This window comes from Brachyistius frenatus, unplaced genomic scaffold, assembly GCF_029030835.1.
Source record: "Brachyistius frenatus isolate BFR_SWC_R1_liver_20210118 unplaced genomic scaffold, ASM2903083v1 Contig_95, whole genome shotgun sequence".
Lineage (NCBI taxonomy): Eukaryota > Metazoa > Chordata > Actinopteri > Embiotocidae > Brachyistius > Brachyistius frenatus.
The window spans coordinates 1,513,321-1,526,527 of record NW_027210694.1 but is presented as its reverse complement, the minus strand read 5'-3'; the positions used below and the strand labels follow the sequence as shown (position 1 = coordinate 1,526,527).

Genomic DNA, 13,207 nt, shown 5'->3' with positions numbered 1-13,207 from the left:
AGCCTGGAGGACGATTCGTCAGACCACAGGACAGTTTTCCACTTCATCTCAGTCCGTCTTAAATGAGCTCGGGCCCAGGCTCGGGACGGCAGCAGAGTTTCTGAATCATGTTTATATCTGGTTTCTTCTTTGCATGGTAGAGTTTTAACCTGCATTTGTGGATGCAGCGATGAACTGTGTTCACAGACATTGGTTTTCAGAAATGTTTCTGAGTCCAGACAATGATTTCCACCACACAATTTTGTTCTTTTGATGCAGTGCTGCCTGAGGGCCCAAAGATCACAGCAATCCATTATTGGTTTTTAGCCTTTAGCTTTGCGTACAGAGATTCCTGCAGATTCTCTGAATCTTTTGAAGATGTGATGTAGCGGAGATGCAATTTTACATCTTTGGTCTATTTTCAATAAAATATGGATTGTATTCTGTTTTTATTTACATTTTACACAGCGTCCCAACCTTTTTGGAAACGGGGTTGTATTTACATGAACGAAAAAAAGGGAATTTACTGGACCACTTACACGACAGAGCACTAGTAAATTTTTAGAGTCAGAGCTACATGAAGCCCACGTGTCTGTGTTGTTAAGATAAGCAGGTATGACATTGTCCAACCCTAAAAAAGACGGGGCAATTAATTCTCAAATATATGGACGAATATAAAATCTGAGTGTCAACCATAAACTGAACGCGGCTTTATTGATGAGATTTCTACTTTTAGAGCCGCTTCACTGAACGCTGCCTACGAACATTTGTCTTTGCCTGATCAAGCGATGTGACATTCAGAGTGAAGTGTCTCTTCTGTATTTTTTTTTCTCTACATGTGTTTGCTTGGGTGCGCTCAGGTTACAAAAAAGACTGTACGATGTACAGAACGTGTGCTGACGCTAAGTGTCACAGCGAATAAACATACGACATGTAAACAGCACGCACATGTGAGTGTGACACTGGATTATGGTTTGTTTAGACAAGGCTGTTTGTCTCTCCTTGAATTTTCCTTTTTGTATTACTCTGCATTGTGGTTATTTACAGTAGTTTGACCTCCAACTGCTCAACCAAAGTTCCATCAAGACAGTGAAGAGCACATTTATAAATACTTTTGTCTTTTGGGAAAAGTTACCTGAGGCAATCTTGTTGTCATGTGCGGCAGGCCCGTCTGGAAGAACGTTTTTGACCTGAAGGAACTCGTCGGGTCGGTCTCCTCCAATAATGGTGAACCCAAATCCCTGGGGGCTTTTTCTGAGTGCAGTCTGCAGGATGGATCCCTGCAGCTGAGATGGATCTCGCGTGAAGCCTCCCACTCCCCTACCAGGCTCGTCTGTTGGAGAGATGACACAGAGATTGACAACAGGTAATGGAAATATATACGTCATTGCTTCTGTTTACCTGCTTGAAAGTATTACAAAGTTCAAGTCTAACCATAAACACTGAAATATAAACTTCATCTTTCATATTAAACTTGAAATAAAGTCACTATTTTTCTTTCTACATATAAGAGCAGCACGTCTTCAAATTTCACATGTTTGCGACCTGGGATTGTTTACATGGAACAGAAAACACGTATATGTGAAAAGGAGCCTAAGATACGAAGAGAAAAAAAAAACAACCTGTAAAGCTGGCTCATAAATCGCCATCTGTCTCCATCATAACAACATTCGCACGGTGACAACGTGTCTGACAGCACATCACTCACTGCTAGTAATTACATGAACACTCTAAGAACTCGCAATTTAAGTGCAAGCTGAAACAGATCACACACACACACACACACACACATACACACAGACAACCAATAAACCAACCAATAAACATTCAGTTATTGCAGAATGTCTATTTTTCACGGCAGTCTCACCGCAAACAACCGATTCCTTTCTCTGCAGTGATAAATCCATCCTGAAACGCGGCTGACATTTTCCAGGTAAACTTTTCATTGCAAATTTCCTTTGTGGTGCCTGCAGGATGTGTAAATGGGGCAACTTTATAGAAGACTGGAAAGAAATTATATTTGACAGTGTGTATATGTGTGTGTGTGTGTGTGTGTGTGTGTGTGTGTGTGTGTGTGTGTGTGTGTGTGTGTGTGTGAGCGCCCGGGTGTGTGAGAAAGAGAGCAAGATAAGAGTGATGAGACGGAAAGAGACAGAGAAATAGAATTCGCCGTGACAGAAAAAGAGGAAAATTCTAACTAAATCCTCGCTTGCCCTTCCTCCGCGCTGTGAGCCTATGAGATTGTGAGTTATGTGCTGCGTCCCTCCGTGCTGGGGCTTCTTCTTCTCTGGCAGTTCCCACACTGATAGATGGTGGGACATCAATCTCATTAGGGAGAGTACAGATAGAAGTCCCCACCCCCCCCCCCTACCTACCACCACCACTACCCCGTCTCTCTTCCTGTGCCTTCTACACCACTCTCAATGTGTCATGGGATTGTGATTTGCATAATTGCATTGCAATCGGTAGATGAACGTGATCGCTGTGAAGAAAGAAAAGAGATAATGCCAAGTGTTACGAACATGACATCGGATCTCTGCAACAATGCAAGAGATATTTTCAAGAGTGTAAATGAATGTTGTGCAAGGGATGTGCATGCAGGTGCAAAATTCGTCATGACAACCAAAGGTATGATTGTGTGAAATAAGAAACTTCAGACTGCTTAGACATCTGACCCACATGTCCAAAGACTGTCAACACTGCTTCTTACATGATTCCAAGGAAAGCAGCACTCACTCACTGAATAGTAGAGAGAGAGAGCAAAGCGTGGAGATGAGGAGGGGGCTACCCACCAAAGCCATGTTTACATGGTCTTGATTAAGCTGTGGGCCACAAAGGGACAGTCTGTTTTCTCAGGGGTGAAGTGATTATATGAAATGTCTGACAGGATTGTCAGCGCTGTAATTACGGAGGAGCACAGTGCTGCGCTTTGCTCCTGTGCTCTGCGGCATTGTCTGGGAGGTCAGGCTAGCCAGCCTTGTCAAAACAGTGTTTAGAAGCCACCTCACGCACGTCCGCACACTCGCACAAGACCCATTAGCCATTAATTCTCATTAACAAGGGGTGGGAAGGTGCAGAACGGGCACGGGGGAGGAGGCAGTGGAAAGCTGGAGGCGGCGGTTACACAGAGGCAATATCATCCGCAGTGTGCAGAGGCTCAGCTGTGGGAGGTGGGTTTTGCGTGCAACAGAGTGAGGCAGACAGTTCTGTCCGAGGGGTGTCTGAAATACAGAGGCTAGTTTGAATACTAATGCGGTCACGCTTTGTGTCTGCGCACATGGAGGCGTATAATAATTCGTACTCCTTTTTTACAACAACACGGGGCTCCCGCTCCTCAGACCTTCACGTTTACTGAGAGGAGGGTGATTAGACCAGCCGAGAGGCAGCCGTCACCGCAGGTGGTAAATGATGAACAGATGACCCAGTAGAATTGCAATTTATGATCATAAGTCACTTTCAACCGCAGTCACCTCGATCTCCTTCTCCGTCTCTCTCCTCTCACTCCCTTCCTCTGTTCTAAAGAGATCTTTCAACTGCGGTGAATGACTGGGGTGAAAGCATTTTCAAAGAGACCTCAAAGCCCTCCCTATTTCACATCTACTTGTCAAAATGAATTCTGCCGCCCAGCGAAGCGCTGTTCCATTATTCAAATTGAATATCATTGCTTCAGAGGCTACAGGCTGTTTATCAGCAGCCTGATAACTGTTAGAACATCTTCCAGACAGACATCTCAGTATGAAGGAGATGATAAAAGTGCTCCTGTATTTGGATAACACGTCTAATGTGTTGTTATATCGTTTTCTTTATTCGCTGAGCAAAAAGCTAGAACTACAAAGCCAGAACCTGCATCTTAATCCCGTCGTCGCCTGCGTTGCATCTTGTGAGAGAACACAGCCCAATGTAGAAGTTACTGACTTCAAGTACAACTGGACAGAGCTGTTGACATTAATGTCAATTGACTGACTCACACCATTTATGTTATATATTTTTGAAAACCATAGTGTGAAAAAATGTTGTGACATTATAGCTGAAAAATGACTTTGATTCTTTTTTCTGCAAGAATGCTAATTAATCCCAGAATTGAATTGTCACTACTAGATGCATTCTGAGCAAAAAAAAAAATAACATGACTCAACAGTTTCAGCCATTCCAGTGGCACATATGCACAGCTGGTTATGAACAGCATGTTCACAGAAACAATGCAAACATGATGATTTCATGTTTACCATGTTTACTATGTCAGTTTCCTGTGTTAGTATTCGAACACAAAGTAAAGACCAGCCTGTCAGAAACTTAACACAAAGTTTTAAAGAAATTTACATTCTGACCTGATGATAGTGAGATGAAAAGTTATTATAAATAATTCGTAGGAGGACATAGCTGTCTTAACCAAATTTCATGGCAATCCATCCATTTGGTGTTGAGCTGTTTCCCTCGAAACCAATCTCCACCGTATGGTGACTCTGCAGTAAAAGTCCCGGTATCACCAAAGTCAGCAGGATTCCTCCTCTGGGAACCATGAATATCTGTACCAAATGTCTGGCCAATCCCTGCAATAGTTGTCGAGATATTTCAGCCTGAACCAAAGGGGTAAACCAACCAACTTTGCCGTAGCTATGCTGCTAATGTGGCCTAACCACAAGATACAATTCGAAGAATAATATAAAAACATGAGCTTGAGTTTTTCTCTTTAAGATTTATCTCAAAAAGAAGTCAAAGACACAAAAGATGAATTAATCATGTGGTACTTTGTGCGCTCCCTATTTCTGTTTTAAAGTCAAGGATGCAATTTAGAGTAAAAATCTCCCATTCTGTCAATTTTCCTGCTGACTGGCAAAAGTAAAACCGCTAAATGTCTTTATTACTGCAGATTCTTTCTTACTTGAGAACCACAGTGTCGGCTGTTTGGTCCAGAAAGCCTGGCTGTGGGTAAAGTCAAGTCAGATTTATTTATATAGCACATTTCAACACAACAGAGGTTGACAAAAGTGCTGTAAATAATCAAAGACAGGCTTCATGTGTCCCATGAAATTTTAGGAAACCGCCTCACTAATAGCACTAATATCTGCCAGGAACAACTACTACTCTGACTTAATGGAAAATCACTGCCAAAGGCCAAACATTTTTTCAACACCATCAATTGTTTCATCAATCCCTATATGTTCAAGATCCTCTACACAGACCTTTCTAAAGTTATTTTAGGATAAGATCACAAAACAAAGGTCAGTGTTACACCCCATGACCGTAAACCACCCGTTTCTCCCACTTCCTGTCTTGAGTTGGGTGCCGTGTGGGTGCAGTTACCTGAAGGCGTGGCTGCTGGTGGCGGCACTACAATGGGCGTGTCCACACTCAACTTCCTCTTTGCTTCCATGACTGGATTCTCAAACTGGGTCTTCTGGTTGATGTGGCTGCACGAGGGAGAAAACAACATTAGGTGACCAAGAAATAATGAAAAATAGTAGAGCAGGATGTTACATAGAGACGGAATGTGCTTTGCTAATATATTTTTACATTTTAATTTTTTGTTGGCAAACTGTTCATCACACATTTATGTTTTTTTCCTGAGTTCCTTATGTCAAGTTGAAGGCACACAGTCTGAGCTGCCAGCTAATGTTTCTGATTTTTCCTTCACGTGTGGTTTTACCATTTGGCCCCACTCAACAGAGCTCGTCCACACTATTGATACTGTTCTCTGCCTGCCTGCATGCAAAACCTGTGATTTGACTACGAGGGCTGTGTGTGACATAACCTATGCTGGGGAAGCAGCGTGCCTTATAAAATGTAAGCTGATCTAAAATAGTCCCACAAACCTATCTGTGCCAGAAGTGTTACACACACAGATGGATTGAGAGCACGTCTAAACCTCAGAAATAAAAATAAAATGACACGACATGCTCGGTGAAGTCAAAGATAATTTAGATACAGAGCGAATCAGTCGCAATCTTTAATGGAAAGGTCCACATTGTCCTGATAAGATAAAACATCTGCTCAATGCATCATAATCCCAGGATCAAAAAGATTCAATAAACCGCAGAATGAAAATGCTCAGAGATGGCCTTTGTGTAAAACCTTACTCAAAATAAACAGCCTTGCTGACCCAGGATCAGGGACTCAACACCAAACTTGATCTAAAAACAATTAATGATTCCCAGTCACACCACCTGTGTGCTGAAACACTTCCTGCTACCCAGAGAAATGTTCCTCCACGGGTTCCACGGTAATGGAGAGCGGTACCTCATCTGCATAATGAGCTTTAGTGGCTGTAAATCCTGGTCATGACAGCACCTTGGGAAGACAAAATGCACTGAGGCTGCACAGTGAATCAGCCACATGCTGAGACACTGATGCTATACGTGTGTGTACGCGCGTGTGTGTGTGTGTGTGTGTGTGTGTGTGTGTGTGTGTGTGTGTGTGTGTGTGTGTGTGTGTGTGTGTGTGTGTGTGCGTGCATGTGTGCATTCAACAGAAAGCCTTCTGCACTCTTGCTGTGTATGACTCATGCACAGGGACCGCCCCCCCATTAAGTCTGAAGAGATAAACATTCCCTTTTCTTTCATTGCCACTCTTTCATTTCCTCTTCTGTCACTTTCTCCCTCTTTGATTGCCACACCTCATCTTTTTTGGAGTGGAAATAACGAGCCTCTCTGTCGCATTCGGTCATTCATTCACAACAAAACGTGCCAGATAAAAAGACAGAGATGGAAGAAAAGGCAGCCTCTCTATGACCCTCTTGCATAAACAGCCACATTGATTCCCCCCCTCCTGCTTGCAGGTTTTTCCCTCTTTGTCCACAGTAATGGGACAAAAATGAAACATTGTGCTCTTGTTTACACTCTTGATCAGAATGGGATCTCATCCTTGTTTTCCCTCACAGGGACCCCTAATTCTTCATTGTCTGCTGCCTTCACTGTATTTTCCCTCTCACATACATGCACAAAGCTGTAACCCGCTGGTGCTGCCGATACTCCCGTAATTGCTTTCTGTAGGGCTGTGGGAAACTACGGTTGGGACAATAGCACAATATACCATTGTCACATGATCCCCGGGTCGCCCGACATCCGGAAAAAACCCCACATCTATTACTTCTATGCCTTTGGAATTTTTGATATTCGTTTAAATTGCCAGCTGTGAATATATGAACACCTTCTTAAAAAGTGTTTCTTAGGAAATTAAACATGCATGCACACTTTAGAGGATGTATAGACTGAAACCCTGGGTAGAGCTTTTTAATTAAGCAATATGAACACACCCTCTTGTGTAATATTGCGACGATACAACAAGTTACCCACTAAATAAAATATTTAATCAAAATGTATTCATATTGTCGGGCAATTGGGTCTCAAAATATACAACTTTTTGTTGGTGCGATCTACGTTTCCGTGGCAAGACATGGGGTGTGACTAAGAACTGGAAAACAACCGGTCACATCAGTAGACTCTGTATATGCACTGTTTACCGCAGCAAGTAGTCCGACCCTTAACAACAACCTAGCAGCATAGAGGATTTGTAGTCTGTTTTAATGCTTTCCAGAGATCACGGGATTTCTCAAACTGAATAAATAACACACATAGAAACACAAAACTGCTTAGCTAGCTTAATCTTGTTGTAACTAAAATATCTGCTGAAAAAAGACATCGATGGACTCATGTATTTTTAAGATTGTAGCACCGTGTCACGTGTTAAAACTCGGTTGAGCTCGCTGCCGCTAGGATTTGAAGTGCGCGAGTCAATTGAGACCAGATTTTGCCAAATGGGTCACAACTAATAGACCTATAACAAGTAAAAAACAAAACATTATATCGTATATTATATTGAATTCAATTCGAATTATATGTTGCCATTGAGATGGCGGAGTGATATTTCTAGTGATGAACAGGGTGTGCTGTCATGATGATTTGAGCACGTTCCACACGTACAGTTGACCAATCGCATCTCTGGGTCGGAACTACTTGTTGTATAATTGTCTCTTCGGCAAAGAGACAAAGAGACTGGCTGTCAGCATGCAGTTAGCAATTTCGTCTCCCTCCGCTGCAATTCACAGCTGCAGCCCTGTGGGTACCTCCCGGCAGAGGGGGAACTTTACTCACTCTACGTAGTAGATGCCGTACTGGGGATCCTCGATCTTCTCCCAGCCGTAGGGCAACTCTGAGAGGGGGAGAACAGGCAGAGAAAAGGCAGACGCAAATCACATAAGATACCGCCGAGGCACTACATGGACAATTGGACACGAGCAATGAGGTGTGGTGCTTTGGCAGCTTCACAGCGGGCTTAGCTACACCCACAGAACAGGAGGCCTGCTTTTATTTTGTCACCATGTGTTTTGGGCCTGATATACACTATGCAGGGGGAAGAGCGGAGAAGGAAGAGAGAAAGGCGGGGAGTCTTTTCCCGGTGGGGCGTCGTGTGCGCCGTATGCGCGCAACATCTCGACTTTCTGCTGCCGTGTGATGAACACAAGCGGCGCAGAGGAGATCTTTACGCAAGAGGGGCGATGGAAAATTGCCTTTTGAGAGACGCTGCACTGATGAGCTCTCTGCGTGTGTCCACAAAGCCATTAGGAGGAGGAGGAGACAGGAAAGCTGGAGACGGGTGGAGGGTAGGGGGTTGGGGGGGTTATGCTGTGTCACCAGCATGACTGTGACCGGGACCGCTCAGTTGTTCAGTCTCCGTCTGTTTGACAACGCCCCCCTACCAGAGAGGCAGGGATGCGGCTCATGCACACACTGCTCTGTGCAGCAGGGAGTTGGGGGGGGGGGAGCTCTGAAGGTCTAACGTCACCACCACAAAGCTGCAGATACCATCTCACCTCCTTCCTCGCATTTCTCGGGAGGCTTGGCTTTCTTGGCCATACGGGGGTCCAGCCAAGTGGTGGTCTTGCTGTTGTGACTGAAACACAAAGAGGAGACGAGGGCTTTAGGCAGAGTAAGAAATTATTTAACAAGCATTTAAGACACTGCGACAGTTGAGCAATTAGTACTCCGAGTCCTCCGGAGCCGCTTCACTCAGGAGGTACTCCACCACATTGAATCTTCAGGGATCAAGTGGCTTATTAAAGAGAGGCTTTTAAAATATTAGTATAAAATGTAACAAAGCTCGGAGGACCCTTTGAGGAACAGAAAGAGAAGAGGGAGAGAATGGGACGGACTGAAGGAGCAGCACATGAAGAAGAGGGAGCAGTTGCAGAGATCATAATAAGCAGGACCTGAGAGAGCAGGTCAGGGCCGGCGGGCTTCATTTAGCCTGTTGTTTCTCTCGCCGGCAGAATGAGCTATTGATTTAGCTGCGAGCAGCAGAGCCTGGCTCTCTCAGCGGCTCGGCGTTGACTGCTTGCCACTCTTAACGGGCCAGGTAAACAATGCGAGGCCTGCTGCTTTTTTAGCACCAGCCAAAAGGGCCCCGACATCAAACACGGTGAGGGAAACAAAATGGGGAACAACTCAATAGAGAACAACACAACTGTCGCCTCTGAGCCCATACGGGCTGTTTCCATGTCCAGCACCTGGCTGGATATGGTACAGGAGGAATGTGCTGGATGTGGGGAAGCAGAAAAGGAGCCAGTGCCAGAACTCATTTGGCATCCCAAAGCGGAAAAAAGAAAAAGAAAACAAAAAACAAACAAAAAAGAGAGATGTAGGAGAAACAGGGAGTACAGGGAGCGGGGATTAGCACAATGCTGATGTAATGGGAGTGTAAGAGGACACAAACAAGGCAAGGCAAGTAGCAGTGGACAAGGCTACTTACTCTATGAAATAGACCATGCCGGTTTCTGTGTAGGCCATCTCCCAGTTTTTAGGCAGGGGCTCCTGACTGTCATCCTGTGTGCTCCACACACGCAGGTCCATGGCCCCGGCTGACTGGTTGTAGCTGGGCACCGTCTTCCTCCACTCCGCTTTGTCCTTGTGCTCTGCGGGGCAGCATGGCGAGAGGGTCGCGGGCATGGAGACAGAAATAGGGATGGGTTGAGTGTAAGGGTACGGGAGGTGATAGAAGGAGAAGGAGACGGGAGGTGAGTTTGTGGCGCCATTGGAGCTCCTCTGGGCTCCTTGCATTTCTCCCTGCCGCTGCTTCTGCCGGCTGCTGCTGCTGTTGCTCGCTCGCTCGAGCTGCTCTTCCTCTGTACACTGGGTGGACGGTTACATCCACCAGGAGAGGAAAAGGAAAAAAAAAAAAAAAAAGGGGGGTAGAGAGAGAGAGAGAGCGAGAGAGACAGAGAGAGTACACACAGACAGAGGATGGAAGCGCTGCAATTGCCATAGGATTTGCATGTCAGCCGCGATGTACTGGGAACTGCCTCCGAGGCAAAGGCAGAGCTGACCAATGCTTCAGCCCAGCCGGGAGCGCCACATCACAGCTCTATTAGGATCACACTGCTGCTTGTGTGTGTGTGTGTGTGTGTATTTGCCTAATCTTGATGTGTGTGAGAGTGCCTGGCTCCGTGAGGCCCTTATCTACAGGTTTTCATCTGGGCTGTGTGTGACCTCACTTCAACACGGCACTGAATGCTCACTCTGTTCGACCGGGGTAATTGAATGGCAGCGATGGAAAGTGACAGCTGTTGACTGGAAAAGGTCAAGAGTTTCTTTTTTTTTTTATTTTTATTTTTGGTGCCGAACCCTTTTTTTTTTTTTTTTTTTTTTCATGATGAAACCATGAGAGAGGTTTCTGCACTTATGAAATCTGAATAAACGATCACATACAGACACTTGCTCTGGGTTACAGCAGCTTTTCAGCAGCTGCCGGGGAAATATCAACTGGACTGCTGCAGATGTGGGCGTGCAGGTTTCATCAACCGACACGAAAAGAAAAAACGGTGTTCAGAAAAACGCAAGGAACTACCTTTAAGACATACGTCTACACATTAACATTACAAACTGTCCACGAGCTGACAAAAAGTACATTAAACTGCATTTTTAACTCCCGTGCACGAGAATTATGAGTCACATCAGTCAGCCATGAGTGCTTTCTGTTGGCAGAGCTCCACACGTCTCAGACAAAGTTTCTCTTTCTTGCTTTTTTTAACCATTTTTTTTTCTCTGTTGTTTGTAGTTTCAGACAGTAAAGATGCTTTCTCCTGTGGATAAAACAGTGTGTACAAATGCTTTCTAAGGATTCAAATTAAGGTATTTATCCTTCAGAATGGTCTGTGGTTTATTGACATTTTACTGAAAACATACTGCAATTGCTTAAAACAGAGAAAGAAACTCTGTAAATAATAAAATGTCTTGCAGCTGTCAGTCAAAAACGTCAACTTGATCCAGAATGAAACTGAATTTTAGTACAAAACGGTCCGTTAAACCGTGTTGTTTTGCAGATTATCCTAAAAAAAAAAAAAAAAAAAGATGGCATAGAAGTGCCACATGCATCGGTAATTAGTTGTTGTTGTGGGTTTTTTTTTGCAGAATGGGATCTTTGTTTGCGTAGAGTGGCTCGTTTGGCTGAAAGCAGATTGGCAGTGCATCCCACACCAGTCCAGAGTGTGTTTGGAGCATCATTGAGGCTGTAACAGCAGACAGGACTGATGAAGGAGCCGACTCCAGCTGGAGCAGCGGAGAGCCAGCAGCTGCCTCTCGGTTCAGTTAGTTGACGTAAGATCGGTAAATAACACGTAATTCTGCCTTTTTTTTTAAAATTATTTTGTAGTGTTTCAGAACGACACAGCAGTTTGAGATCGTCTTTGAAAGTGAAGACCATTCACCATTAGTTGTGAGCCACTTGAGGACATTTTTGTACGGGAATCAAACGAGGACAAAGTCTGTCTTTCTAACTAAAGGATTGCTTCTATTGATCTCACACAGACGTTGGCTACATGTTGAATTTCCAGGCCTCTGATTTAGTGCTGACTTTGGCATGCACAAGAGCTGATCTGGAGAATATTTGTTAGGAAGTCAGAATGATACAGAGGAAAGAAAAAATGTCCTGCTGTTTTGCATTGTAAGACAAATATAATGAGCTGCCGAAAAGAAAAAAAAACAATAAATCAAACACAAGGTTTAAATTTGTAGGACAGCAGTGAGAAGCACGGCTGTAAATCAACTCGCTGTAAGAATTATGTAAGCAATTAAAAAAAAAAGAAGAAGAAAGATGGCAGCGTGCCTCACCAGCCAGACCGTTGACCATAGGGGGCCTCTCTTCATCCTCTTCCTCTTCTGGCGCGGCGCTGTCCTTTCTATCCATCTTGCTGACCGAGGTTGTGCGCTTGCGCTGGACCTCCGTGTCAAATTCTTCATCAAACAGAACCTGGTCCACCAGGTCCGGCTGCACAGGGCTGGGCTCCGCGGGGGGCTTCGGGGTCCCATAGTAGTTTCCTGGAAAGAAATGAGAAAGGCAGAGGTTCTTCAGTATGTTTTATTTAATATGTGGAGGCTTTCTTGACTGAATTCAGAACATAATCCAAACTGAAATCTACTTTAGTGACATCTATTCATGTTCAACCCATACGCTCAGCTAACCCATAATCCACCTTTAACCTTAGAGGAGACTGGATAATTGCTGGAAAAACTTTTTTCAAAGATTCTTATTTACCTTAAGTCCTTGTGCGTACAGGACCTATACAAGTTTATGTTTAAAAACATGTTTTTATATGTTATTACAGTAATTTTTTTTTAGTATTACAATTCATTATTGCACTGCTCAGCCCTCAAACCAAAGCCCAAATCCTGCATTGTTGTTCATATTTACTGCCTCCCTCCTCTATGACGGCAGCGTTTATGCTAAGGTGCGTTCCCGGGGACTTGATTGCCCCTTTAGGTCCATCCGCTTGCCTTTTGCTGTCATGTTGTTGCTTAAGGCGGCGAACAGTATTACCAGTATTACTCCACAGAGCGAGTCTTTGTCTATTCTCAACTATAGGAGAAGGGTTGACCCACTTTACCACTCAGCACCTTCTCTCTCTCTCCATGCAGGAGAATAATTCATCATAATAAAATGAAAACTTAAAAGAACAAGAGCTGAGAAAATAGTTGGGAAGGTATGGGACAAATGTTGAATCGCTGGCTGTTGTCTCTCTCTGGGAAACCAGAGTCCTGCGGTGTTGGTGTGGGATCGCAGTGTGGTTAAGACTGAGCTATGTCTGAGTGTCTGAACATTATATCGTTGCAGTTAGACGGCAGGTCAGGGAGTGGACGGATACTGTGACGAAGGAGTCTACTGGGGAAGGAGGGAAAGAAACAAAACGAGGGGCACTTTCTTACTTACCGAAAATTTGCGAAAATAGAATTTAAGACAA

General features: G+C 44.3%; 1 protein-coding gene across 3 annotated transcripts in view; it reads right to left on the bottom strand.

The window, feature by feature from the left end:
• The window catches only part of magi3a (membrane associated guanylate kinase, WW and PDZ domain containing 3a), a 121,752-nt gene that overhangs the window by 18,713 nt on the left and 89,832 nt on the right, over positions 1-13,207 (bottom strand). For all 3 annotated transcript variants that reach the window (XM_069710860.1, XM_069710862.1, XM_069710861.1), the window contains exons 4-9: positions 12,081-12,287; positions 9,724-9,886; positions 8,789-8,868; positions 8,070-8,127; positions 5,284-5,390; positions 1,115-1,312 (exon numbers count right to left, since the gene is read on the bottom strand). In XM_069710860.1, coding sequence (XP_069566961.1) covers positions 1,115-1,312; positions 5,284-5,390; positions 8,070-8,127; positions 8,789-8,868; positions 9,724-9,886; positions 12,081-12,287 — 813 coding nt within the window. The remainder of the gene's footprint in view (positions 1-1,114; positions 1,313-5,283; positions 5,391-8,069; positions 8,128-8,788; positions 8,869-9,723; positions 9,887-12,080; positions 12,288-13,207) is intronic.